Source organism: Cebus imitator, unplaced genomic scaffold (genome assembly GCF_001604975.1).
Source record: "Cebus imitator isolate Cc_AM_T3 unplaced genomic scaffold, Cebus_imitator-1.0 Scaffold42, whole genome shotgun sequence".
NCBI lineage: Eukaryota > Metazoa > Chordata > Mammalia > Primates > Cebidae > Cebus > Cebus imitator.
Window position 1 is genome coordinate 5596105 of NW_016107357.1, and position 26746 is coordinate 5622850.

The 26746-nt window shown below is 43.4% G+C and overlaps 1 protein-coding gene across 1 annotated transcript in view; it reads right to left on the reverse strand.

The window, feature by feature from the left end:
- The window catches only part of HHIPL2 (HHIP like 2), a 27263-nt gene extending 7404 nt beyond the window's left edge, over positions 1–19859 (reverse strand). The window contains exons 1-6 of the mRNA XM_017526369.2: positions 18919–19859; positions 14471–15123; positions 12965–13108; positions 10663–10994; positions 9437–9563; positions 4001–4146 (exon numbers count right to left, since the gene is read on the reverse strand). Of these exons, the coding sequence (XP_017381858.1) occupies positions 4001–4146; positions 9437–9563; positions 10663–10994; positions 12965–13108; positions 14471–15123; positions 18919–19239 (1723 nt within the window). The 5' untranslated portion in view covers positions 19240–19859. The remainder of the gene's footprint in view (positions 1–4000; positions 4147–9436; positions 9564–10662; positions 10995–12964; positions 13109–14470; positions 15124–18918) is intronic.
- Between the last annotated feature and the right edge of the window lie 6887 nt (positions 19860–26746).

Genomic DNA, 26746 nt, shown 5'->3' on the forward strand with positions numbered 1-26746 from the left:
AAAAGAAAAAGAAGAAAAACAAAGACAAATAAAGTGTTTGATAATTGTAGTTATTACTACTTTCTCATCTCTGGCCCAATGTTGGTGCCATTACACTAAATTAAATTCACTTGCTATTATGTGCCTTACACAACTCTTTCTCAATGTTATGAAAGAAAATGTTTATTAAGTTGCAATTCTGAGAAGCCTAGAGCTTTATACAGCTCTGAGTTACTTAACAACCGATTTTTTTTTTTTTTTAGACAAGGTCTTGCTTTGTTGCCGAGTGGTGTGCAGCGGCACAGTCACAGCTCACTGTAGCCTCAGCCTCCTGGGCTCAAGCAAAGCTTCCACCTCAGTCTCTCGAGTAGCTGGGACGACAGGTGCATGACGCTACATCAGGCTAATTTTTTTAACTTTTTGTAGAGATGGGGTCTCCCTCTGTTGCTCAGGCTGGTCTCAAACTCCTGCACTCAAGCAATCCTCCCACCTCCGCCTCCCAAAGCAGTAGGATTACAGGCGTAAGCCACCACACAACAGCTCTAAACAACTGCTTTTTGTGGAGAACAGAGACCAGTGTTTGTCTTGTGCCAAGTGTGAGCCTCATGGTGTTTGCATAGCCTCTACACAGGGTAGCAGCTGCCTAACAATCTATGCTTTGTGTACTGGCATGGCAAACTAGATTTATAATCTTCCCCATGTAAGAGGTCTACTGAATTAGGACACACCCTCCCTTAGAGTCAGTTTGCTCTGTCTGAATGGAAACCCCAGGCACCATTCAGAGTGATTCTACCATGAGATAAATGTGGTGTCTACCAAAGGTCCGTGTGTGCACAGGTCACTCTCAGGCAGGGGACCCTCGAAACCATGCAAAGGCCTTCCCAGTCTAAAAAGAAAATTGAAAATCCTGCCTATACGGGACTGCAGTTTGTGTAAACTGTATGTCTTCCACATTCTATAGACTTCCCACTGAATTTTAGGAGAAAACAACGCTAGAGATGAATTTCATCTGTAGCATCCAACTGATATTTCTAATATATGTCTTAGGGGAGAAAAACAAAAAACAAATATATGCCATGCTATACAAATTGACTGCAAACATAATTCATTTGACCAGCCCTCTTGGGAATGTGCTGCAGTGACTGACTTTCAGAAATCCCATCAATCAAACCTCAGCATGGGCGGCTCCACACCGGCCATTCGCTCAGCAGCAACTCATACCAGCTATCAACTACTCTCAGGACTCGGGAGGTGAACTGTAGCCAGAGGTGAGGCAGAACTCAAGTTCCAAGTAAAAGGTGACTTACCTAAAGCCAGTGGACTGATAATAAAATAATGAAATTGGCCAGGCACAATGGCTTACGCCTGTAATCCCAGCACTTTGGGAGGCCAAGGCGGGCAGATCATGAGGTGAAGAGATCGAGACCATCCTGGCCAACATGGTGAAACCTTATTTCTACTAAAAATACAAAAATTAGCTGGGCATGGTGGCGCACGCCTATAATCCCAGCTACTCAGGAGGCTGAGGCAGGAGAATCGCTTGAACCTGGGAGGCAGAGGTTGCAGTGAGCCAAGATAGCACCACTGCACTCCAGCCTGGCAACAGAGCAGACTCTATCTCAAAAAAATAAAATAAAATAAATAATGAAATAATGCTCAGATCTAAAAATGCCTCTAACAGGAAGAGAATATGCCAACAGCAAAAAATATGAAACACAAGAACAAGAAACTCTGAAAAAAAAAAAAAAAAACTTGACTCAGGAACAGCCTCATTAGCCTCAGGGCCGCCCTTGGGCAAAGCCTTGGGAAACTTTGCAAGTCTACTTCATAAAATTCAACCAAGGGCGCGGTTTTGTTTGCCAGATGTACCATGACTGTTTTTTTTAACCATCTGTTTTCTACTGTGAGACATCACAAGCACAACAAACCAAGCCACTAAAGCCAGGATTTCTGTGGCCTTCTAAAGAGGAATAAGCCACAGAAAACAGCAACCCAGGACCCCTTGGCAGGCCTGCCTCTGGGGGTCCACCCTCTTGGGTTCCACCCTTGTGGGCGTTCAGCAGAGGAGAGGCCCCACCACTGTCTGCAGCTTTCACGTCACCACTTTCCACTGGGCACCATGCTGCCCACCTGTGGTTTCTCTCCTTTTTCATATGTTTGAACTTCCAATTTGGAACTCATATAGACATTTCTCCTGTTAAAAATACTTGAGGTTTCCAACATTTTTGAAGTTTCCTTTGCTCCTATAAAACATTCATCTGAAACTATCCATTCATCAGCTAGCTGAGAGGAAAGGGTCCAGGAGGTGACTGGGTCTCTTTATGTCCCACTCAAGTGAAAGTCCCTGCAGCCACCCCATGGTCCAGGGGAGAAAGAAACCAAATACTTCAGAACCTTCGAGACTCTGGCTTACATCTATAGAGAATCTTTTTTTTTCTTTCTTTTTTCCTTTGTTTTGTGTGTGTGTGTGTGTGTGTGTGTGTGTGTGTGTGTTGTGTTTTGTTTTTGTTTTCTGTTGTTTAATTATTTTTTTTTCCACCTATAGAGAATCTAGATGTGGAAGGGACCCTGAGAGGTCATTTTATTCTCTCTGCCTTTAAACATGGCTATATCTAGTGCCAAATACTGAAAAGTTCACTGTCCTCACATAAAACAAAAAAAAAAATATTTAAAATTTGAATATTCTTCTCTTTCTGAGTGAAACATAACTTATGTAAAGCTGAAGCTAAAAATCAGTTTTCTGATTATAAAATTTTTGGAGGTCAGGCACGGTGGCTCACACCTGTAATCCCAGCACTTTGGAAGACTGAGGCAGGCAGATCGCCTGAGGTCAGGAGTTCGAAACTAGCATGGCCAACACAGTGAAACCTTGTCTCTACTAAAAATACAAAAAATAAAAAAATTAGCTGGGCATGATGGCATGCACCTGTAATCCCAGCTACTGGGGAGGCTGAGGCAGGAGGTGAAGGTTGTATCCCAGGAGGTGGAGGTTGCAGTGAGCCAAGATCGCCTCACTGCACTCCAGCCTGGACCACAAAGCAAGACTCCATTTAAAAAAAAAAAATCAGAACTTTATTAGAGCCAAGTTGTTCTGTCTCTTGCTCATGTGTACATGTGCACATCATGCTTCACAGATGCCCTTAACATGTGCCTCGTCTGTCTATTGAGTAACCTCCTACCCAGAGGTTAGAAGGTTAGGAGAAATCTTTTTCTCAGATTTCTAAAAAAATAAAATAAAAAATCCTCCTTTGCTCACAAACTCTTGGCAAGGTCAGGAAAGAGCCTGGCCCAACCAGCAAGATTCCTACCAGAGGTCCCTTTCCAAGACAGCACCGGCAGAATAAACACCACTGCTTATTTAGTCTGGCCCACTGTTGACCCTTTTCACATTCCTAAAACTTTGGTTCAGAATAGATCTTCCCCTCACAATGAGATGTGTAGTTCAACCAGGAAGGAGCAGGTTGGCATATTCAGTCTGTTCCTTCGTTGGTGAAATGAGCATTATAATTATATCATGGGGCTGGGTGAGGTGGCTGATGCCTGTAATCCCAGCCCTTTGGGAGGCTGAGGTGGGCAGATCACCTGAGGTCAGGAATTCGAGACCAGCCTGACCAACACAGCAAAACCCCGTCTCTACTAAAAATACAAAAATTAGCCAGGCATGGTGGTGCCCCCCTATAATTCTAGCTACTTGGGAGGCTGAGGCAGGAGAGTTGCTTGAACTCTGGAAGGAAAGGTTGCAGTGAGCCGAGATCGCGCCACTGCTCTCCATCCTGAGTGACAGAGCAAGACTCTGTCTCAAAAAATAAATAAATCATAATTACATCATGGGGGTGTTGTGATTACAAAATAAGGTGAAAAATGTGAAGTGCTTAGAACAGTATCCAGTACATTATAAAAGATGACTAAATGATAATGATCATAGAAGTGATAATTACTATTTAAAATAAATGTTCACTTGATGCCTGTGATTATCCAAGTTCCAATAAGCAGAAATCAAACAACTGTGTACAATTGTTACCTGCTTCATCTTCAGCAAAGGAGATGATGAACTTGCTATGGGTCCTGATCAGCCCTGGGAAGGCACAGGACGTGGTACTGCCCAGGCAAAGATCCTGCTTCTTCCATTTCCTGGTTTTTCTATCTTCCTGCAAAGCCATAAGTCGACTAGATGAAAAATAAAACCTTATGTTTTAGGAATCCATATATCCACTCTACAGAATACTTTTTTCTCCTAGAATCAGGGATGCCTGAGTACTAGGACTGAGTCTCCCATTAAGAGATGAATAACTGGCCTCCCTCCAAGCACCCAAAAAGCTGCTTCAGAGCTACTTCAATCACCCACTTGTCATAGATGTGGAAGTTCACATTCTACAATAGAAGGAGTTCGGGTCAGGCCCAGTGACTCACACCTGTAATCCCAGCACTTTGGGAGGCTAAGGCAAGCAGATCACTTGAGATCAGAAGTTCAAGACCAGTCTGGCCAATAGGGTGAAACCCTGTCTCTACTAAAAATACAAAAATTAGTGGGACAGGGTGGTGCATGCCTGTAGTCCCAGCTACTTGGGAAGCTGAAGCACAAGAATTGCTTGAACCCAGGAGGTGGACATTGCAGTGAGCCAAGATCATGCCACTGTACACTCCAGCCTGTGTGACAGAGTGAGACTTCGTCTCAAAAAAAAAAAAAAAAAGAATCACTGCATTTTAACCAAATGACGTGTGTATAAGGGCAGGGTGGTGAGTGGAGGTTGTAGGGAAAAAACCATAAAGAACAACGAAATCTCAGAGATCTAGAAAGTGATGATAAAGGACCTGAATAGAAATCAATAGCAGTAACTTCACTCCATCTCCATAACCAAGAATTGCAGCATGAAAATAGAACACCTTTTCTAACAGGGACCAGATTTACTCTCCCATCTTAAACAGTCCAAAACCTGAACAAGATAGAATAATAATGGCTTAAAAGATTCTGAAGTTCAGGCAGTATAGTAGCATGTTCTCTGAGAGATAAGAAACAAGCAAGGTAAACCCTATGATTGTTCCAACATACTACCTTGAGAGTTTCCAGCACAGGGAGGGAAAATACAGGCAAAGCCCAGCAGGCTCCTTGAGCTGAAAAGACATTGCTGAGAGTCCAGGAAGACCAATGCAGTAAGAGATTGCAGGACAGATACTGGAGAGAAGGAAACTGCACAGAGAATGAACGCCGGAGAGCTGCAAAAGGTTCCCCTGAAGTAATCATCAGAACACTCGACAGCAGGTACATGTGAGAAAGTATTTTAAAACAAAGGAAAGAATGAGTACCAAATACTTGGTATTTACTTGGGATCAGGAATAGTATAAGTATCACAGGGCATAGGTGGAATTCAGTTGTGAGGAATAGAAAGCTCTAGAAAAAGCACTACCTTGATTCTATTTAGCAAATATTAATAGCAAGACCTGAAAGAATCACACTACTTCCAGAACACTATGTCTCCAAGAGAAATTCAAAGTCATTTATAGTAATACAAAAATATCCAGCACCTACCGAGTTAAATTAATGATTTCTGGCATCAAATCAAAAATTATGAGGCAAGTAAAAAAGGAGAATATCACCCATAATAAAGAGTAAAATCTGTCCATTGAAACTGACACAGAACTGATAAAGATGTTAAAATTAGCACACAAGAACATTCAAACAATTATTCTTAACTATATTCCATATGTTCAATATAGAGATATGAGAGATGCAAAACAGACCCAAATCAAGTTTCTAGAAGTGAAAAAATACATTGAGATTACACACACACACACTCAGTGGGATGAATGGCTGGCTAGACATTACAAAAGAAAAGATTCATGAACTAAAGACAGAGCAATGGAAACTACCCAAAATTAAACACAAATAAATTTTTTAACATAAATAGATCATCAGTGAACTGTGAAACAACTTTATGCAGCCCAATATACATGTAATTAGAGCCTCTGAATAAAAGGAGAGAAGGGGTGGGAGACAGAGGAAAACATATTTCAAGATATAATGGCCAAAAATGTTTCAAATTTCATGAAAACTATAAATCCACAGATCCAATAACTTCGACAAACTCCAAGCACAGGAAATATGAAGAACACCAAACTAAGGCATATCTTGATGAAATTGCACAAAACTAATGATAAACAGAAAATCTTAAAAAGCGTTCACAGGGAAAAATAATGACATATTACATATGAGGAAACAAACAGAAGTCTGACAGCCAATTTCTCATTGGAAATGATGCACACCAGAAAATAGTGGGGCAACCTCTAAAGAATCAAAGAAAAAAATATGTTAACATAGACTTCTACACGCAGTGAAAATATCTTTCAAAACTAAAGGCAAAATAAAGACTGCAAATGAAAATAATTCATCACTATAGACCCCATTGACAAGAAATGTTACAGGAAGTTCTTCAGACAGAAGAAAAATGATATCAGATAGAAACATGCATCTGCCCAAAGGAATTGAGAGCATTAGGAATGGTAACATTCTTACTGCCACTCTAACAACTTACCACAACTACAAATTACCACAACCTTGTGGCTTAAAACAACATACACTTATTCTTTTATAGTTTTAGATGCCAGAACTCTGAAATGGTCTTCACTGAGCCAAGATCAAGGTGTTGGCAGGACTGTGCTCCCTCCAGACACTCTGGAGGACAGTCAAGGTTTCCTTACTCTTCCCAGCTTCTGAAGGCTGTCCCTATGCCTTGACTCAAGGCCCTCATCTTGTCACCTTTTCTCCCTCTGCCTTTGTTGTCACATCACCTTCTATCTCTCCCAGCTTCAAATTTCCCCCTACCTTTCTCCTCTAAACACCCTTGTGATTTCATTTAGGACCCACCCAGAAAATCCAAGATAGTCCTCCAAGTCATATACAGTATGTTCTAAGACCACAGTAAATAGAAAATAGAAATCAATAGCAGGAAGATCTCTGGAAAATCTTTAGATATTTGGAAACTAAATAGCACACTTTGAAATAACTCATGGGACAATGAAATCAAAAGGTAAATTAGAAAATGTTTTTAACTGAATAAAAATGAAAACACAATATATCAACACTTACAGGATGCTGCTAAAGTAGTACTTGGGGGAAAATTTATAGCACTAAACACATATATTAGAAAAGATGAAAGTCTCAGATCGATTACCTCAGCTTCCATCTTGAGAAACTAGAAATAGAAGAGCAAATTAAACCCAAATCAAGAAAAAGGAAGGAAAAAGAGAATAAGTCAATGAAATTAAAAAAAAACATTAAAATAACAGGAAAAAAATCAATGAACACAAAAGCTGGTTCTTATAGAAGATCAATAAAATGGATAATCCTCTAACCAACTGCATCTAGAATAAGACAAGCAACATCACCATTGTTTCTATAGATATTAAAAGAATAATAAAGGAATATTATGAACAACTGAATGCCAATACACTTGACAACATAGGTGAACTGGACAAATACCTTGAAAGGCACAGACTACCAAAGCTCACTCAGAAAGAAATAGATAAACTGAACAATTAACTCTAATAAAGGAATTAAATTTGTAATTAAAAGTCTTTTTACATAGAAAACGTCAGGCCCAGATGGTTTTCCTTGGAAGGAAGGACACATAAGGAAGAAATAATACCTATTTTACACAAACTCTTCCAGATAATTGAACAGGAGTACTCCATTCTATAAAGCCTGTCTACCCTGATTCCAAAGTCTAACAAATACATTACAAAGAAGAAAAACTGTAGTTCATTATTAATTCATGAACATAGATTTTAAAATTTCAAACAACACGTCAGCAAATCAAATCCTTCCATATAGAAAAAGGATGGGGCCAGGGCAGTGGCTCATGCCTGTAACCCCAGCACTTTGGGAGGCAAGGTGGGAGGATAGCTTGAGGCCAGGAGTTCAAGGCCAACCTGGGCAACATAGTGAGATTCCATCTCTACAAAAAAAAAAATTTGTTTTTAATTAGCTGGGTGCCACCAGCTACTTGGGAGGCTGAGATGGGAGGATCACTTGAGCCCAGGAGTTTGAGGCTGTAGTGAGCTACGATCATGCATTGCAGTCCAGCCTGGGTTACAGAGCAAAAGCTTGTTTCAAAACATAATAAGATAATGCATTATGACCAAGTGGTATTTATCCTCAGAATGCAAGACTTCTCTAACAATTTTTAAATCAATCAATAAAATTCACCATATTAAGAAACTAAAATTTTTTTAAACCCACATGATTCAGCAAAAGATGAAAAGAAGCACTTGACAAAACTCAACATCAGTATCAAATACAAATTCCCCAAGGACTAGAAATCAAAGAAAACATCCCCAGCCTGATAAAGGGTGTGTAGAAAACACCTGCAGCTGACATCATATTGGTTGATGTCACACAGTAACATCACACTAATACCATGGTGAAAATGAATGCTTTCCCCATTTCTATTCAACACTGAACTGAGATTGATAGAGCAATAAGCCAGTTAAAAAATAAGAACAAGCTTCCAATTTTTAACTAGAAAGTAAAAGTGTCTATATTCACAGACCTTTTAATAAAATGACCTTTCACATAGAAAATCCAGTAGAAGCTACAAAAAAGCAATCAGAATGAACAAGGAGTTCAGGAAGGTTGCCAGATACAAGCTCAATATAAAAAAATTCTATATACTATGAATTAACAATCAGAAACTGAAATTTTACAAAGTAACATTTACCATAACAAACACTATGAGATAGGTAAATATGCAAGATCTCTACACTGAAAACTACAAAACACAGTTGCCATGTTATTCACAACATGGCTCTAACTGGGAAGAGCCAAAATGTTCATCAGTAACACAGAGATTAGATGAATAAATTGTGGTGTATTCATACAATTGAATATTACAAAGCAATAAAAAAGACAAATTACTGATACATGGAACAACATTGAGGAATCCCACAGACATTACTGAATTTAAAAAACCAAGCACAAAAAGAAGAGTACATATTATAACGATTCCATTTATATATGAAGTCTCGGAAGCAAAATAAGCTGTGGTGAGCGTGTTTATCTCTGGCTGGTGTGTGTGTGTGTGTGTGACTTCTTTTTGGCCTGGATGGCTATATGTACGTATTCACTGGGGACGGGGGACAGGCTGGAGGTCCCTTTGGCATATTTGGAAATGCTCAGAACAAGTAAGCTAGATGGAAGCTGGGCCCCTGCTCCTTTAAAGTGAGCCCCTGGTATGTGAGAGAGAGAGAGACAGAGAAAGAGAGAGGCAGAGACGGGGGCAATAGGCAAGAAGAAGCCTTCTAGGGTGATGAAGTGTTCTACATCTTGGTATGGCTGGTGGCAATATGAGTGCATACATTTGTAAAACATACAACTGTGCTCTTACGTGATTGTATTTCACCATATGTAAGTTACACCTCAGTAAAATAAAAAGAGGGAGAAGGGACATCAGTCCTTCCTTACCCACTCATGAAGTCTCCAAAGATGTACAGGCCATTGAGGTTTGGGGATTCACAACCCCGATAGACATAACCTCCAGTGACTGACTTCCCCACTGCGTGGCCATAAGCATAGATTGGCAGAACATCATCTGTCCAGGAGAGAGGAAAGAGAGTGAATGCCGTGGCCTAAAACTGAAAGCTTCAAGGAGGATGAAGGGGACTTTTTAATGCAGTCACCTAATTCAGTGAAGAACGCTTTATCTCCTGGTCTTCAGTAGGACAGACAATCAAGTGAATCATGTTTATTGTTCTCAATAGACTAGCACAATATTTGCAAGCTTCCTACTTAACCGCTATCTGCAGGCAGAGAGGAAGCCAAAAATTCCCTCCAACTATGAGGCAGGGTGACCTGGAAATCCACACAGCTAAGTTTTCCCCGTAGGTTGATATGGCAGATATCCAGGTTTAAGGATATGGAAAATGTCACAGTCTGTAAGACTGTTTTATAACTTAGAGGACAAAAAAAGACTAAGAAGTAGTGATAGAGTCAGAACACTAGAATTTTGAGCCAGGTGGAGTTTCAAGCACACCTCGATTATTACTGTTTAAAAAGCGTCCTCAGCTGGATATGGTGGCTCATGCCTGTAATCCCAGCACTTTGGGCCGTTGAGGCAGGCAGATCACGAGGTCAGGAAATCGAGACTATCCCGGCCAACATGGTGAAACCCCGTGTCTTCTAAAAATACGAAAATTAGCTGGGCGTGGTGGCGCGCGCCTGTAGTCCCAGCTACTTGGGAGGCTGAGGCAGGAGAATTGCTTGAACCCAGCAGGCGCAGGTTGCGGTGAGCCGAGATCGTGCCATTGCACTCCAGCCTGGGTAACAAGAGCGAAACTCCGTCTCAAAATAATAATAATAATAATAATATGCCTAAAATTAATGTGGGTAACTTATTTAATTCAAAATACAGATTCCTGGGTCAATCTCATTCCTCCAATCCACCCAAAATTCAAATTCTTTAGGTCTGAGGCAGAGTCTGGGAATTCACTTTTTTAAAACACCCACTTCCAAGATGTCTCTGGTGCCTTGTGAGTGGCTAGAGGACCACTTGGAGAAGTACTATGCCACAGGACACAAACAAGGCATTACATAAATGACCTTCAGGGCAGGACATTCAGGTTTTATTCCCCACCTTCACCTCCAAGCCACTCAACTCATCCAAGAAATCAGCCACAGAGCTTCTTTCTTACCCAAAGAGGCATTGTGACAAAGTTTTTTGTCGTAACACGCAAATCCTTCCTTTGCTCTCCAGCCATAGTTTCCGCCTTTCACAATGAGGTCAACCTCTTCAAACCTGTTCTGGCCCACATCCCCGCAGAATATCCGGCCTCGGCCCTGGCGCGTGACGGGGTCCCCTCGGTCTACAGCACAGCGCCACATGTTCCTGATCCCATAGGCATAGATGGCGGGGTGGGCCCCTGGCTCAGAAACAAACGGATTGTCCAAGGGGACTCGGTACCGCATACCATCTGAGCCCGCCCTGTTCACATCGATCCTTAAAACTTTTCCCAGCAGGGAACTTCTGAAAGAAAGAAGGCCCAGAAACAGAATCAGGTAAACGAGGAAAGCCACAGGACTGAAGAGTCCACCCATAAGGGCCGACTCATAGTTGATGCCAAGAGACTGCTGGAGATCACATGGGAAGATGTAACTTCTTATTTTCCTTTTTTTTTTTTTTTTTTTTTTTTTTTTTTACCAGCAAGAATGAGCTTGAAGATTTTTTTTTAAATCTATACAAGATATTTAAGACTGTCTCATATTTGGCTCAAAGAGAACTACTAGGCAAAGTGTGATGTGATCCTGGCCCATGGGACCCTGAGCAAGTTGCAGCTTCCGTTCTTATTTTAATGATGAGGACAGCTTCTCTCTGACTTGGGCCAATATGACAAATTTTTTTAAAGAAGCTGGTTATATTGTTTGTTCTTTATTTAACAACATGGTCAGTTAAAAGAATAGAACAGAAGCTTTTGAGAGGCTCTGCCCGTGACTATGGTCTCTGGGGCTGACTTTCCTCATTTGAAAGGCAGAGGAGAGTAACTGATAGCCTTGTGCCACCACTTCCTGCGAGGATGAGCAATTCCACACTCAAGTCAAGGGTGTGCGATCTAACAGACACACAATAACCAAAGGCTGCTATTACATTTAATATATTGGCCAGGTATGTGGCTCATGCCTGAAATCCCACATTTTGGGAGGCTGAGGTAGGAGGACAGCTTGAGGCCAGGAGTTCAAGAACAGCCTGGGCAATACAGTGAGACCCCATCTCTATTTAAAATATATAGCTAAATATTATTTACCTTGCAGTGTGGTTGTGATGTAAGGGTTAAGTCTTATTGTGTATATAGTGTTTAATGCAATTCCTGAATCACCGTAGGTATTTGACAAATGTTAGCTTTGATTTATTTATTTATTTATTTATTTATTTTGAGATGGAGTTTTACTCTTGTCACTGAGGCTGGAGTGCAATGGCGCTATCTCGGTTCACCACAACCTCTGCCTCCTGGATTCAAGTGATTCTCCTGCCTCAGCCTCCTGAGTAGTTGGGATTACAGGCCTGCGCCACCACACCCAGTTAATTTTGTATTTTTAGTAGAGATGGGAGTTCTCTATGTTGATTAGGCTGGTCTCAAACTCCCAACCTCGGGTGATCCGCCCACCTCAGCCTCCCAAAGTGCTGGGATTTCAGGCATGAGCCACCAAGCCCAGCCAGCTTTGTAATATTATAACCTCAATATTTTTATTACTAGAATACTAGGAGCCAAGTGCTTACTGGATGCAAAGAGCAGAAGGACCACATGACCTTTATTTAGGCAACTCAGCATCGCTGGGCTCTGGTGCCGTATCATGTGGGTGGGAATTTGTTTTCCACTTACTGTATGACCTCTGTGCCTCCATTTTCTTGTCTGTAAAATAGATATTATTATATGTATACTTCATAGGATTCATTCATTCCATGTGTAATTATGGGGCGGCTCCCTTGTGCCAGACACTGTCCTAAGTGCTGGTGACACATCAATTAACAAAATAGATATAAATTCTTGCCCTTGAAGGTTTTTAGAATTACCTTCTCAAATACATGTAAAGTATTTAAACCAGTGTCTGACAAGCTGCAAGCACCCAGTACACATTGGCTCTCAGTGTTTAATTTCTCATGTGTCTCCAGGGCCTAGCGCAGTGCCTGGAACACAATGTTCAATAATATTATTGAGTTGAATTGAATTAAATGATTAGTGTGGTAAATAATGACCTGCTAATATATATTTAAAATCCTAAATTCTCCTTTACATAACATTCTGACGGTTATATTGAGCATCAGTAAGATTAACTACCAAAATATACTATGTGTGAAAGTTATGCAACAGAAAACCCATTGCCCCATCGGAGTGGACCACATCTTGCAGTATATGATTTGAGTTTGATGCCATCCCTGCAAAAATGTCATAGCAGGGTCTCACTCTAAAGGGACAGGGGCCCAGCCTCCATCCAACTTACTTGTTCTGAGCATTTCCAAACATGCCAAAGGGATCACCAGCCTGTCCCCCGTCCCCAGTGAATATGTACATATAGCCATCCAGGCCAAAAAGAAGTTGTCCACCATTATGGTTTGAGGCTGGTTCTTCAATCTCCAAGATGACCCTGGAAGAGAAAAAAGAAACCATGCATTAGGCTTTGACACAAGCTGAAGCTGCACCGTCTTGAGATACCCAAAAATGACTGGTCCAAGCCACCAAAATTTGCCAGGCCAGTAAGACCTGCTTCTGAGTTTTGAAGGATCACAAAGTACGTAGCTTTGGGTCTCTGAGATGCCGCTTATTTCCTGGCATAACTCTTTCATGGCTCATTTTTTTCTTTTTTTTTTGAGACAGAGTCTCACTCTGCACCCAAGCTGGAGTGCAATGGTACAATCACAGCTCACTGCAACCTCTGCCTCCAGGTTCGACCAATTCTCTTGCCTCAGCCTTCCTAGTGGCTGGGATTACAGGCACGGGCTGCCACCATGCCTGGATAATTTTTTGAGACCTTGCTCTGTAGCCCAGGTTGGAAGGCAGTGGCACAATCTCGGCTCACTGCAACCTCTGCCTCCTGGGTTCATGCGATTCTCCTGCCTTAGCCTACTGAGTAGCTGGGGACTCCAGGCATGTGCCACCACGCCCAGTTAATTTTTGGTAGAGACTGGGTTTCACCAGGTTGGCCAGGCTGGTCTTGAACTCCTGACCTCAAGTGATCCACCCGCCTCGGCCTCCCAAAGTGTTGTGATTACAGGCATGAGCCACCATGACCAGCTAATTTTTCTTTCATGCCATGACTTGATCAGCTGTGGACCCGGCCAGGGTAACAACCGTCCTTTTCTAGGGCTTGCCTTTACTATCTGCCCTATCAGGATGTTCCATCCCTTCCTTCGAACAACTTAAGAGGGTTAATCTATCAGTTCTTTATGCTTTTTGCAATCCCCCAACCTGTCTACAATAAGAAAAGAGGCAAGAGAGAAAGGAGAAGAAGGAAAAAAAAAAAGGCAGAGCGGTAGAGCGGAAACAGCACAGCTTTGGATCAGTGAAAACAGTCCTCACCTGGCCAGGCATCCAATAGCTTGATGGCCTTGTATCACAGCTTCCAGTGAGAATGAGAAATCCCACATTCAAAGTAAAGGGCCTGGGATCTAATGGCCGCATAATAATCACAGGCTACTATTATGTTTCATAGGTTGATACTATCTACCATCTTTTCTCAGATTCCTATGGCTGCTGGTCCTTGCTTACCCTTTGTAAAGACAGGCAAGCATGGCTTCACTTAGGGTAACTATAAGGTGACGGCTACACCCCATTAAACAGCCTTGACTCAAGACCCTAACCTGGGCCTGCCGCAATCAGCAGTGACTCCTTTCTCAACAGGTGCAGTAAACAGTTGCTGTAAAACCAGTAAATTCCCCTCTACTGTCTCACGGGCCTGCCATTATTTCGGAACACAGCACAGCTGTAGACTCTCGTGAGTATGTCTCACCTCTCTGATTTCAGGTCAGCTTTGTTGGGATCGGCCCGGGAAACCTTCATCTCACTAATCCGGATCTTTTCTACCTTCTTCTTGTCCAGGCACGAATAATAAATGTAGAACTTGCGGTTGCGGCGGAATTTGGGGTGAAAAGCCAACCCCAAGAAGCCCCTCTCATCCCCGATCCACGGGGTGGTCAACACGATGTTCTTGAGGTCCAGAAAGGGTTGCTCCAGGCGACTGCCATCGGGGAGATAGACCCACACCACTCCCACCTGCTCGGCAACGAAGGAGCGATGGGTGCCGTCCCCAGCATGGACCATGGCGACGGGGTTCCTGAGCCCGTTGGCCACCTCGCTCAGGCAGAGCTGCAGGCAGCCCCGGGGGTCCTGGGCCACCACGCCCAGGTTGCGGTTGAGATAGTCGTTCCTCAGCACGTTGGGGAAGCAGTAGTCCTTGTCAGGAAGGTCCAGGCGGTGGCAGAAGCGGGCGCCATCAGTCCCGGGCGACTCCTGGAGGCCGCGGTCGCTGGTCAGCAGGGAGATGGCGGAGTGGCAGTTGGAATGGAAGGCGGAGCAGTAATCAGAGCAGAGGCCGGGGAGGTTCCGGAGGGGCGTCTGAGGGTTCTCGGCGTCGTAGAGGTGGGCCGCGTAGGGCGAGCACTCCTGGAAAAGAAGGCGGAGCGCAGGCTCAGCCTCAGACCCGCCGCACCCGCGCTTCCCTCAAGTTTTAAGCAAGCAGAAAGGAAAAATGGCCCTGGGGGAAGAAACTCAGGATTCTGGAGTTTTTGTTACCAGCGGCTGCTAAATCTCTTCTCTGTGATTTTCTGCCCAGTTAATGCTCCTGGAAGTCAGAAAGGGGGGGAAAATCTCTCATAGTCACTATATTGTCTCTAACATTTCAGCTTAGTTTTTGACATTTAAAGTTTTATTAAATGATGCATGAATTTTTTTTCAAAAGGATGTTACTAAATTTCTCACTGTTTTTATTTTTTTAATTTTTATTTTATTTTTCATAGAGACCGCCTCACCATGTTGCTCAGGCTGATCTCAAACTCCCAGGCTCATGTGATTCTCCTGCCTCCTCCATCTCCCGAAGTGCTGGGATTACAGACATGAGCCACTGTGCCAGCCCAGCCTCCTTTCCTTATGGATGCTGTATCTACCAAGATTTTATTTCTCTATACAAATCTGAAACAATTTGGAAAAAAAAAAATTCCCATTGGTTCAAATCTGGTTGTTGGACATAAACAGTATTATTTATTTTTTCTGTGCTTTTCCATATTTTTGGAATATTTTACAATGAAAAATACAGTTATCAAAATGCACATTGGATGTATCATTCTAAAGATTAGGTGGCTAGCAATTTCTTCAATTATTTATTTAAAATATTTCAGTGTTTAATATATGCAAAGTACCATGCTGGAACCTATACACATTTGAATTGTGGCAATAGGGATGTATGGCTGCTCCTTACGCAGACGTGTGAGGACTGTTTGCCCAAAGGAGTATCTGCTACTCAGACATCCCTAGACTATAACATTTTTTAGGAGGAAAATAGAATATTGTGAGCAGACGAGTGACTCCCAGTAGTAATGAAAGACAGAGGCAACTGAGATTAGGAAGGTAAGAAAGTCCAATTCAAGGCTGGGCACAGTGGCTCATGCCTAGGCAGGCAGATCACCTGAGGTCAGGAGTTCGAGATCAGCCTGACCAATATGATAAAACGCCGTCTCTACTAAAAATACAAAAATTAGCTGGATGTGGCGGCAGGCGCCTATAATCCCAGATACTCAGGAGGCTGAGACAGCAGAATCGCTTGAACCTGGGAGGCAGAGGTTGCAGTGAGCCGAGATCACGCCATTGTACTCCAGCCTGGGTAACAAGAGTGAAGCTTCATCTAAAAAAAAGAAGAAGAAAAGAAGAAAACAAAATCCAATTCAGAGTGTTGTTGGAGCCATGCATTAGAGCAGAGTTCACCCACCAGCCCAGGAGCCCCTTCTGATCACTAAGGACTCTCCTGAGCCAGCCAGCCTGGGCAGAGTCGTCTCCTTCACCTCCCTGCTCCCCCCATTTCGCAAAAGGACCAGCAGCATTTTTCATGTATATGGGAGTTCCCTTTTCTCTCTTATTTCCCCTGACTGTAGATTGCAGAGCCAGCTCTCAGTCATTGCACAGAGGGGAAGAAGGAGCCCAGAGATTCACAGCGGCTCCCCTACGGCTGTTTCCATTTAAGACACTTATCACAGCAGCTATCGAGGCAACATGACCCTCTCTGAAGTGTCCCCTCATTGATTCTGTGCACTCTCAGAGAGTGGGAAAAAGAGAGAGGGGAGACTGAAATAAGGATGCAATACTAGAGAATAGAAGGGGGCTGTGGAAAGAGAACCACAACTATGGCACACTCTCATGCAGCCATTTAGAGTTTGCAAAGTTGCTACTACTCAATTAGCTCAGTAACTAAGCAGATACTTCCCTACTTTAAAGGGAAGAAAAATCAGAGCCCATAGAGTCTCTAGCCAGGCACAGCGGCTCACACCTGTAATCTCAGCACTTTGAGGGGCTGAGGTGGGTAGATCACCTGAGGTCAGGAGTTCAAAACCAGCCTGGCCAACATGGTGAAACCCTGTCACTACTAAAAATACAGAAACATTAGCCAGGAATGGTGGTGCACACCTGTAGTCCCAGGTACTCAGGAGGCTGAGGCAGGAGAATCACTTGAACCTGGGAGGCAGAGGTTGCAGTGAGCCAAGATGCGCCCCTGTACTCCATCCTGGGCAACAGAGCAAGACTCTGTCTCAAAAAAAAAAAAAAAAAAAAGTCCTCTGTGACTGTCCTGTTGAGCCTCTCTTACATGCCAGGCACTGTTCTCATGCAGCAGTGAGTGAAACGCACAAAATCTGTCTTCTAATGGAGCATATTTTTGGGGGAGCTCAGAAAACTGCTAAGTAAACAAGCCAATGCTGCTGTTCCTGTACTTTAGCACGGTGTAATCTAAAGGGCGCAAGACTTGGAGCCTAAGCATCTAGCTCTGTGCCCCAGGACTGTTTTACCTTGGGTACGTAATCTAAAACTCTTGAGCCCTCACCAGTAAAATGAGGATCATAACAACTGCCTGCAGAATCATTGTACCCAGCAAGGATTCTACAAGTGTCAAGGAAGAAAGAAGACCTTACAAATGTGAACAAATAAACGTGAAGGATTGTTTGGCTGAAATTGTTCTTATTCCTCAAATCCCTAAAACAACGGAGCTGCTGACTTTGACTTTCTGAAGCCTCACGCAAGAGGGAAGGATCAGGTGTAGACGATTTTACCGGGGGAGATCTCAGAAATAAACATTCTCAGTGCTGCTCATAAAACCTCAGCTTCTACCCTAATGAGTATCCTAGAGTTAATTCTCCAGGAAACAGTAGAGGGGTGGTACCTGAGAGTACAGCCCCAGGCGGTGCCACCCAGGTGGCTGAACTTTCTGAGCCAGGCTCAGCTGTAATTCTCTCCTGGCCTCTGGGAAGCTTGGTTAACCACTCCGCACCCTGTGTGGGAGTTATACGGTGGTCAGCAAGTTCAGGAACAGTGGCACCAGGAGTCATGAAGAGATGCCTGCGGATAGCCCAAGCATTGCGCTGAAAAGCCCAAGAGGGTCTCAGATCAAAAGGCTGCCTGGACTTCCTGTCTCTCCTCCCGATCATCATTAGAGGGGTTCTCCCCATGCCACCTCTTTCATCAGCTTTCCAAATGCTGACCTCTCCCCATTCACCCCAAACACCCTCTTCCTACAAAGTCTGTGTGTGCAGCCTGCGCCCGTCTTGTTTTCAGGCTGAGCTCAACCAAAACGATGCCTCCCAGGGATGTGGATTTTGGCTGTTGAGCAGCCAGGAGAAGCAGAAACTGTGAGTCACTGCTACTCAGCAGCTTGTATCTCTCTCTCCCAGTTCTGGAGTATTAAGCAGACAGAACTTTGGGGAGAGTCCCCAACCCCTGCCGCTGCCACTGTCACACCAGAGATGATCTGGCACAAATCACCCAGATGAGAAAGGACTGAACCCCAGCAGATGCTACCACCCCCTCCCTTAACGCACTTGGTAAATGCCATGGGGATAAGTGCCTAACTCTCTGAGCATGGCAGAGGATGCAAATAATTATTTGCTATGCACCGCAGAGGGAGCGTGGCAAATAATGGCTACTCTGAGAACTCCAGGAAGAGTATCCCTCTCATTCTCCTGGAGGCTGGGGAAGAATCAGGGCCAGCAGAATCCCAGAGGGAGAGCTTTGAGGAACTCATAGAGATCAAATTCAGCACACCTTCACGTCAGTGTGCCTGTCCAAAGCCCGCAGCTCCAAGGTGAAGCACCCAGCACGTGAACTTCTAAAGGGCTGGGCTACCGAAGCACCCCTCCCCTCAGGACCCACACCATGCAGCCCAGCACACGAAATCCTGGGGCTGGAAGGCACTTTTACTACCTGGCAAAGGATGTCTTTAATGTAATCTCCACACAGCTTATGTCTCTTCAGATCAAAGTATTCCATGATGTCCCAATACCGGGCAGCGATGCGGCGGTCCTTGTGCTGGTCACAGCAGCCGAAGGACTCATAGTCAGAGCAAAACTCAAGGTGCAGAAGGGGCCGGAAAGGGGGCCCATAATCCAGGCACTGGGGGTGTCCCTGCAGCAAGCCCACCTGGCCCAACAAGAATGTGAGGCAGAGGCAGAGAATGCCAGAAGAGAGCCAGGGGGCCCAGCAACGCGGACCACCACGCACACTAGGAGTGGACATTCTCAGCATTTTGGCCTTGGGAACACTCGGGCTGCTGTGTTTGCTCAGGTTGGCTTCCCCGCTCTGCCCAAGATCCTCCCTCTCTTCCTCCCCCTACTCCACCCCGTTTTCCCTTCCTTCCTCCTCTTCCCCTCCTCTCCCTGCTGAGGTGGTTTCTGAGCAGTGTCCCTTCTGTGGGCTCCCTTTGAAAACAGTGAGAAGTGTCCCTTCCGCCTTCCTCAACCCATCTAAACACGAAGCCCCACTCTAGGCTGCTAGTGTTATGGGGTCACATGTTTACTTAGCCAAAAGTGCAATGGTGTCAATGGCAGAGGTGCTTGGATTCCTTAAAACTGCAGAGAATTCCTGCTGTGTGTGGGGAGGCCCGGAAATTTACACTTTTTTACTGTTTCTTCCCAGAGTCATCATGAGAACACCACGGATTATGTCATCCCAGACTTCACACTCTGTGGAAGGAAAGCTTCAAGCATTCCTACAGTGCTGAAGGGCACCAAGGGGGTGGGGGACATGGAGGGACCATGGCAGGAGGCAGGGTGTGCTGCATAGCTCCTCGGATCTGGCAAGGTATGTATTTGGAATGGTAGGAAGAGAGGGCATTTCATTAATCTTGCATCCACAGTAAGGACCAAGGAGAGGAAAGAGGGAGGACGCAGCGAAGGAAAAGGAGGAGGGATCTTAGTCCGTGCTGCTGTAACAAAATACCACAGAGTGAAAGTTACAAATAATGGAAATGTATTGGTCATAGTCACCGAGGCTGAAAAGTCCAGGATCAATATGGCAGTAGGGACTGGGTGTGGTGGCTCATGCCTGTAATCCCAGCACTTTGGGAGCCTGAGGCAGGAGGATCACTTGATCCCAGGAGGCTGAGACCAGACTGGAAACATTCTGAGACCCAATCTCTAAAAATATAAAAAGAAAATTAACCAGGCATGGTGGTGCACACCTGTAGTTCCAGCTACTTGAGAAGCTGGGTCAGAAGAACTGCATGAGCCCAGGAGTTTGAGGCTGCGGTCAGCTATGATCACGCCACTGCTCTCCAGCCTGGGCAGCAGAGCAAGACCATCTCTAAAAATAAGAGATGCCAACAGGTTTGCTGTCTGGTGAGGGCTCTGTTCCTCATTGATGGTGACTTGTTGCTACATCCTCCCACGGTGGAAGGAACAGAAGGGTTCAGATCCACTCCTTCAAGACCTTTTATTAGGACCCGAATCCTACCCATGAGGCTTCTACCGTCAAGACCTAATCACCTACTAAAGGCCCTGCTTCTTAATACTATCACATTGGCGATTACATTTCAATCCGTGAATCTGAGGTAGGGAGGGACACATTCAGACCATAGGAGAGGGAGGGTGGTACAGTGAAAACAAGGAGTCAACAAGGAATGTTTGGGACAATGTCCCCAGGAAGCACAGGACGACTGGGTGCCTTCCTTTGCCAAATCTATACCTGCTATAGGGACCCTCCTTCTCACTTAGCGTATGTTCCACTTTACTTAATTTAAAAATGTGTTTTGTGGCTGGTTGTGGTGGCTCACACCTGTAATCCCAGCACTTTTGGAGGCTGAGGCAGGCAGATCACAAGGTCAGGAGTTCAAGACCAGCATGACCAACATGGTGAAACCCCATCTCTACTAAAAATACAAAAAAATTAGCTAGGCCTGGTGGCACATGCCTGTAGTCCTAGCTACTCTGGAGGATGAGGCAGGAGAATCGCTTGAATCCAGCAGGTGGAGGTTGCAGTGAGCCAAGAGCGCACCACTGCACTCCAGCCTGAGTGACACAGACTCTGTCTCAAAAAATAAATAAATAAATAAAATTAGTCAGGCATAGTGGCGGGCACCTGTAATCCCAGACGCTTGGGAGGCTGAGGCAGAATTGTTTGAACCCAGAAGGCAGAGATTACAGTGAGCCAAGACTGCGCCATTGCACTCCAGCCTGGGCAACAAGAGCAAAACTCCATCTCAAAAAATAATAATAAAAAAATAAATAATAAAAATGTGTTTTGCTTTGTACACGTCCCTTGCACATGACAGGCTTTGATAAATATTTCTTGAATGAATGAATGAATGAATGAATGCAGAACACTGAGTCCCAAACTCACACAGCCCCAAACCCAAACAGGCATGAGCCGGGCATAGGTCCACGGGGACATGTGGCACTTGAGCTAACTCTCCTTTCAGCATTTTCCATGGTTCTGGTCCACCTTAAACTTCCCTACTGGCAGAAGCTTCCGTTTGAAATGCAGATGAAGTCCAAATTTCTTCTTGTTCCAGATGTGCTTTACAGAGGACACCCAACCTGGCTGTCCAGCTTATCACCAGGAACAGCATTTGCTGGGATATCATCAAGAAGGGATAGTGAACCTCAGTCTAGCCAAGTCTATATTCACAATGTTCTGGATTATGAAAGCCCCAAGTAGCATTTAAAATACAAAAAAATTGGCCAGGTGTGGCGGTTAATGCCCGTAATCCCAAGACTTGGGAGACCAAGGTGGGAGGATCACTTGAGCCCAAAAGTTTGAGACCAGACTGGGCAACGCAGTGAGACCCTGTTGCTATAAAAACTTTAAAAATTAGCTGGGCATGTACCAGTAGTCCTAGTTACTTGGAAGCCGAAGGTGGGAGAATTGCTTGAGCCCAGGAGTTCGAGGCTGTGGTGAGCTGCGATCACACCACTGCACTCCAGCCTAGGTAACAGAACGAGACCCTGTAGGTAGGTAGGTAGGTAGGTAGGTAGATAGATGATAGGTAGATAGATAGACAGGAGGGAGTAGTCAGAATGATTATCAGCACAGTCTTGCTTTCTTATTTGTACTGTTCAGTATTACACCTAGTTAGCCAGAAGCAGTGGCTCACACCTGTAATCTCTTTGGGAGGCCAAGGCAGGTGGATCACTTGAGGCCAGGAGTTTGGGACCAGCCTGGCCAACATAGGGAACTCTGTCTCTACTAAAAACACACACACACCAAAAAAATTAGCTGAGTGTGGTGGCACACACTTGTAATCCCAACTACTCAGGATGCCAAGGCAGGAGAATTACTTGAACTCAGGAGGTGGTGGCTGCAGTGAGCTGAGATCACACCACTGCATTCCAGCCTGGGTGACAGAGTGAAACTCAGTCTCAAAAAAAAAAAAAAAAAAAGCATACCTAGTTGAGTGGTGTTTTTTAAAACATGGATCACACCTATAATCCTAACACTTTGGGAAGCCGAGGTGGGTGGATGGCTTGAGCCCAGAAGTTTGAAACCAGCCTGGGCAACATAGTGAGACTCTGTCTCTACAAAAAAATAAAAATAAAAAATTAGCCAGATGTGATGGTGCATGGCTGTGGTCCCAGGTACTTGGGAGGCTGTGTAGGAGGACTGCTTGAGCCCAGAAGGTCAAGGCTGCAGTGAGTCATTATTGCACCACTGGACTCCAGCCTGGGTGACAGAGTGAGACCCTGTCTCAAAATAAAAATAAAATAAAATAAAATAAATGTTGTCCATGATTCACTGGTAACTGTGCTATTTCTTCTGGGTTGTTTGCTCAAATGTCACAGAATGTCATGGTTCTGGAAGCCTTGAGCAGGAGGAGTAACATTGGACTAACTTCAGCCAGTGAATTCACCCGTATTGCCTTCTCAGAACCATCTAACCCTGGGATGTGTTAAGAATGAGTGCATTCTCTCATTCATATGGGACCTGGGAGTATTTTCTAATCTTCTCAAGAAATTCATGTCTCCGTTTTCCCTTTGCCATGAAAAATATAGAAATCTTATTGTTTTGAGCAGAGTCACTGCAAGATTAGCAGGGAAAGATCGGCAGGCAGAATCTGATCAGACATAGTGACAGCATGAGTTTCTGATTATTAAAATATGTAACATTTCAGAAGATGCTGAATTTTAGATATAAGTGTATAATATGTATAATTATATAATAATCATGCAATAATTTTACAAAAGATTTCGTGGTGTTAATTCAGTAAATACATATTATTTTGTCTGAAGAATGCTGGAAGAGAAATGTTTAACAGAAAACTAACATATAAAACATTTTCAAGGAGTTTGTGCTCTGAGAAGAAAGGATTAAAGTATCCAAATAATACAAGACAGACATAAGATTAAGATAACAGCCAGGAACAAACTGCTATTAGGGATCACAAGGAGGGAGAGATGACATTAGACTGCATGGGGATTAAGAATATTGTAATCAAAGTTGAGTGGGGCTTTTAGATAAGGTATGGATGGAAAAGAACAGAAAACACATTTTCACTGAGTGTTAGGTGAGCTTATGAAATAACTCTGGAACTATAAGCTAGGACCAGACAGAGTATCTGAAATCACTCAGCTTCCACTTTTGAAGCAAACATAATCCTTTAAAAAAAATTATTTAGTTTGCTAGGGCTGCTGTAACGCAGCCACAGACTTGGTGGCTTAAAGAACAGAAATGTATTGCCTCCCAGCTCTGGAGCCCAGACATCTGAGGTTGAGATGCTGGCAGGGTTGGTCCCTCCTGAAGGCCGTGAGCGACACTGCTCCATGCCCGATCTCTAGCTTCGTGGGGTCTGCCAGCAATCTTGCGTTCCTGGATTATGGATGCATCACCCCGAGCTGTCTTCATGTTCACATGGTGCTCGTTCTCCCTGTGTGCATTCATGTCCAAATTTCCCCTTTTCATCAGGACACCAGTCATACCGGATTAGTGCCTACCATAATGACTTCATTTTAACATGATTCTCTCTGTAAAAACTATCTCCAAATGAGGTCACATTCTGAGGTATTGTGGGTTAAGACTTCAACAATTCTTTTTTAGGAGACACAATTCAGCCCATAGCAGTAGCACACATTAACACACACACACACACAGTTTCACATAGCATGCACATTTTTACTTTTTTTCCCCCCAAGACAGGGTCTCACTTACCCAGGCTAGAGTGTGGTGATGCCAGTAGCTGGAACTGCAGGTGTGTGCCACCACGCCCAGCTAATTTTTGCTTTTTTTTTTTTTTTTTTTTTGTAGAGACAGGGGTTATACCATACTGCCCAGGCTGGTCTTGAACTCCTGCACTCAAGTGATCCACCTGCTTCGGCCTCCCAAAATGCTGGGATTACAGGCGTGAGCCACTGCACCCGATGCAAGTGCCTTTTAAAAAGTGATATTGAGAGTCAGGTGTTTATCCTACATCACGACATGGAATAGAACAGAGAAAGTGCACACAGAAATGTCCCAGCTCAGTAGCTTCTCATAGAGCTTACCGATGTAACTATCTGTCTGCCTCCAGACATCTCCCTCTCTGTCTAAAGATGAATAGATGTACCTAAGATTAGAGAAGATACAACTTATTTGCACGAAGCACTACAGTTCACAAAGTATTTTCTCACACTGCATTTCATTTGACCTTCAATTCTCTCGAGACAATTATGTAAGCAAGGTACATACCATATTACCAGTGAGCATGAATGAATTAAGTCCAGGAGGGGTTCAGTGAAATATTTTAGGGCCCCAATTTAGATGAATAGAGATGGCAACACAATTCAGGTATTCTGAATTACAGCCCAGATCTTTTTTCATTCCATCATGATATACCCCAAAAGAATGAAAGTAATCACTTTTACTTGTTCTTCATTTAGAAAAATTTGTGTTGGATGCACCCTACTGAAGTGTATTGACTGAACACTCAGCTCCATTGGTAAGATTATCTGGGAGTTCTTGGTATAGGCACGATAGGAGTTGTAACTAAATAACTGGCAGTGGTGTTCACAATGGGACTGACGGGCAGAAACAGAGCTGCCTCTACTCACTGAGCTAAAGGCTACCTTCATAACTATTAAAACAACATACACATCTGCTCTGTATTTTTTGTGGGACTGAGTAGACCCTTATTTGTTGGCAGACTGGTTTAGAAGCATGAATCTTGAATCGACTTACTCAGATGTTAGTCACATTATTTGTAGACCATCCATCAAGGGTCTTGCTTGTTTCCCTTTGGAATATTTAAAATACAGAGATTCTAATTAAATCCAGCAGGAAAAGCCTTTGTGCTGGAAATATGGGTGAATCATTGGGTCCAAAAGGGCACACCTGTTTTTTTCTTAATTTTTGTTGCTTTTCCTTTTTCAAAAATGTTAATATAAAACAATGTTTCTATTTATTGAGAAAAAGCATTTACCAGGACCCATGCTCAGCATTTTATATCAAACTTTCCAGACCATCTCATTTTACAGAATAAAGGTGAGGCCCAGCTAGGTGGGGGCCTTCAGCCACGCTGGAATTTGAACCCAGACTTTTCAGACTCCACAGAGCATGCTTTTCTTTCTTTTTATGAGGGGAGGTGGGAAGGGAATGGGATGTAACAGCTTTACAGATGTAATTCACATTCCATATAATTCATCAGCTAAGGGGCTAATAATCTTAAATACACAAAGAACTCATAAAACTCAATACCAAAAATATAATTCAATTTAAAAAATGGCCAAAGGAACTAAATAGACACTTCTCAAAGGAAATTTGAATAGCTAACAGGTATATGAATAAGTGCTCAACAGCTCAAGTCACCAGGGAAACGCTAATCAAACCAGGAAATACAGCCTCACACCTGGTAGGATGAATAGTACCAGAGGTCAAAGATAAGTACTGGTGAGGATGAAGAGGAAGCACTTGTACGCTGCTGGTGGGGATGGAAATATAGAAAACAATATGGAGGTTCCCCACAAAAAGTTGAAAACAGAAATATCTGGATATACACCCAAAGGAATTGAAATCAAGATTATAAAGAGATATCTGCACTCCTACGTTCATTGCAGCATCACTCATAACAACTGAAACAACCTAAATGTCCTTTGACAGATGAATAAATTTGTGGCATATAAAAAAATACAATTAAATATTACTTAGCCTTAAAGAAGAAATCCTGCCATTCTCAACATGGAGGACATTATGCTAAGCAAAATTAAAATAAGCAAGACACAGAAAGAGAAATACCACATGATCTCACTTGTATGTGAAATTTAAGAGCCAAATTCACAGAAGCAGAGGGTAAGATGGTTGCCAGGGGCTGAGGGAAAGGTGAAATAGACTGATATTGGTCAAATGGTACAAAGTTTCAGTTATACAAGATAAATGATTTCTGGAGATCCAACGTACAACATGGTGATGACAGTTCAATATTATATTACATACGTGTAATGTGTTAAAAAGACAGATCTTAAATCTTTTCATCACACATATACATACACAACACAAACAAAATGGTAATTACGTAGAGGTAATGAAGATATTAATTAGCTTGATCGTAGCGATCATTTCACAATGTATATCAAATATCAAGTTGTACAGCTTAAATATATACATTGAGGTTTCAATGAGAAAACAAGACTTTAAATTATCTCTAGTTATTGCTACTTCAAGTGTCTTAAAGTAGTCGTGATGAATGGTTGTAAGTAGTAACCACATAAGCAAGCAGTCCTGTCCGACTGTTCCAGCACAGTATTTCAGCTCACTGCTCATCAGGTGGTGGAGTTCCCTACAGTGCAAAATC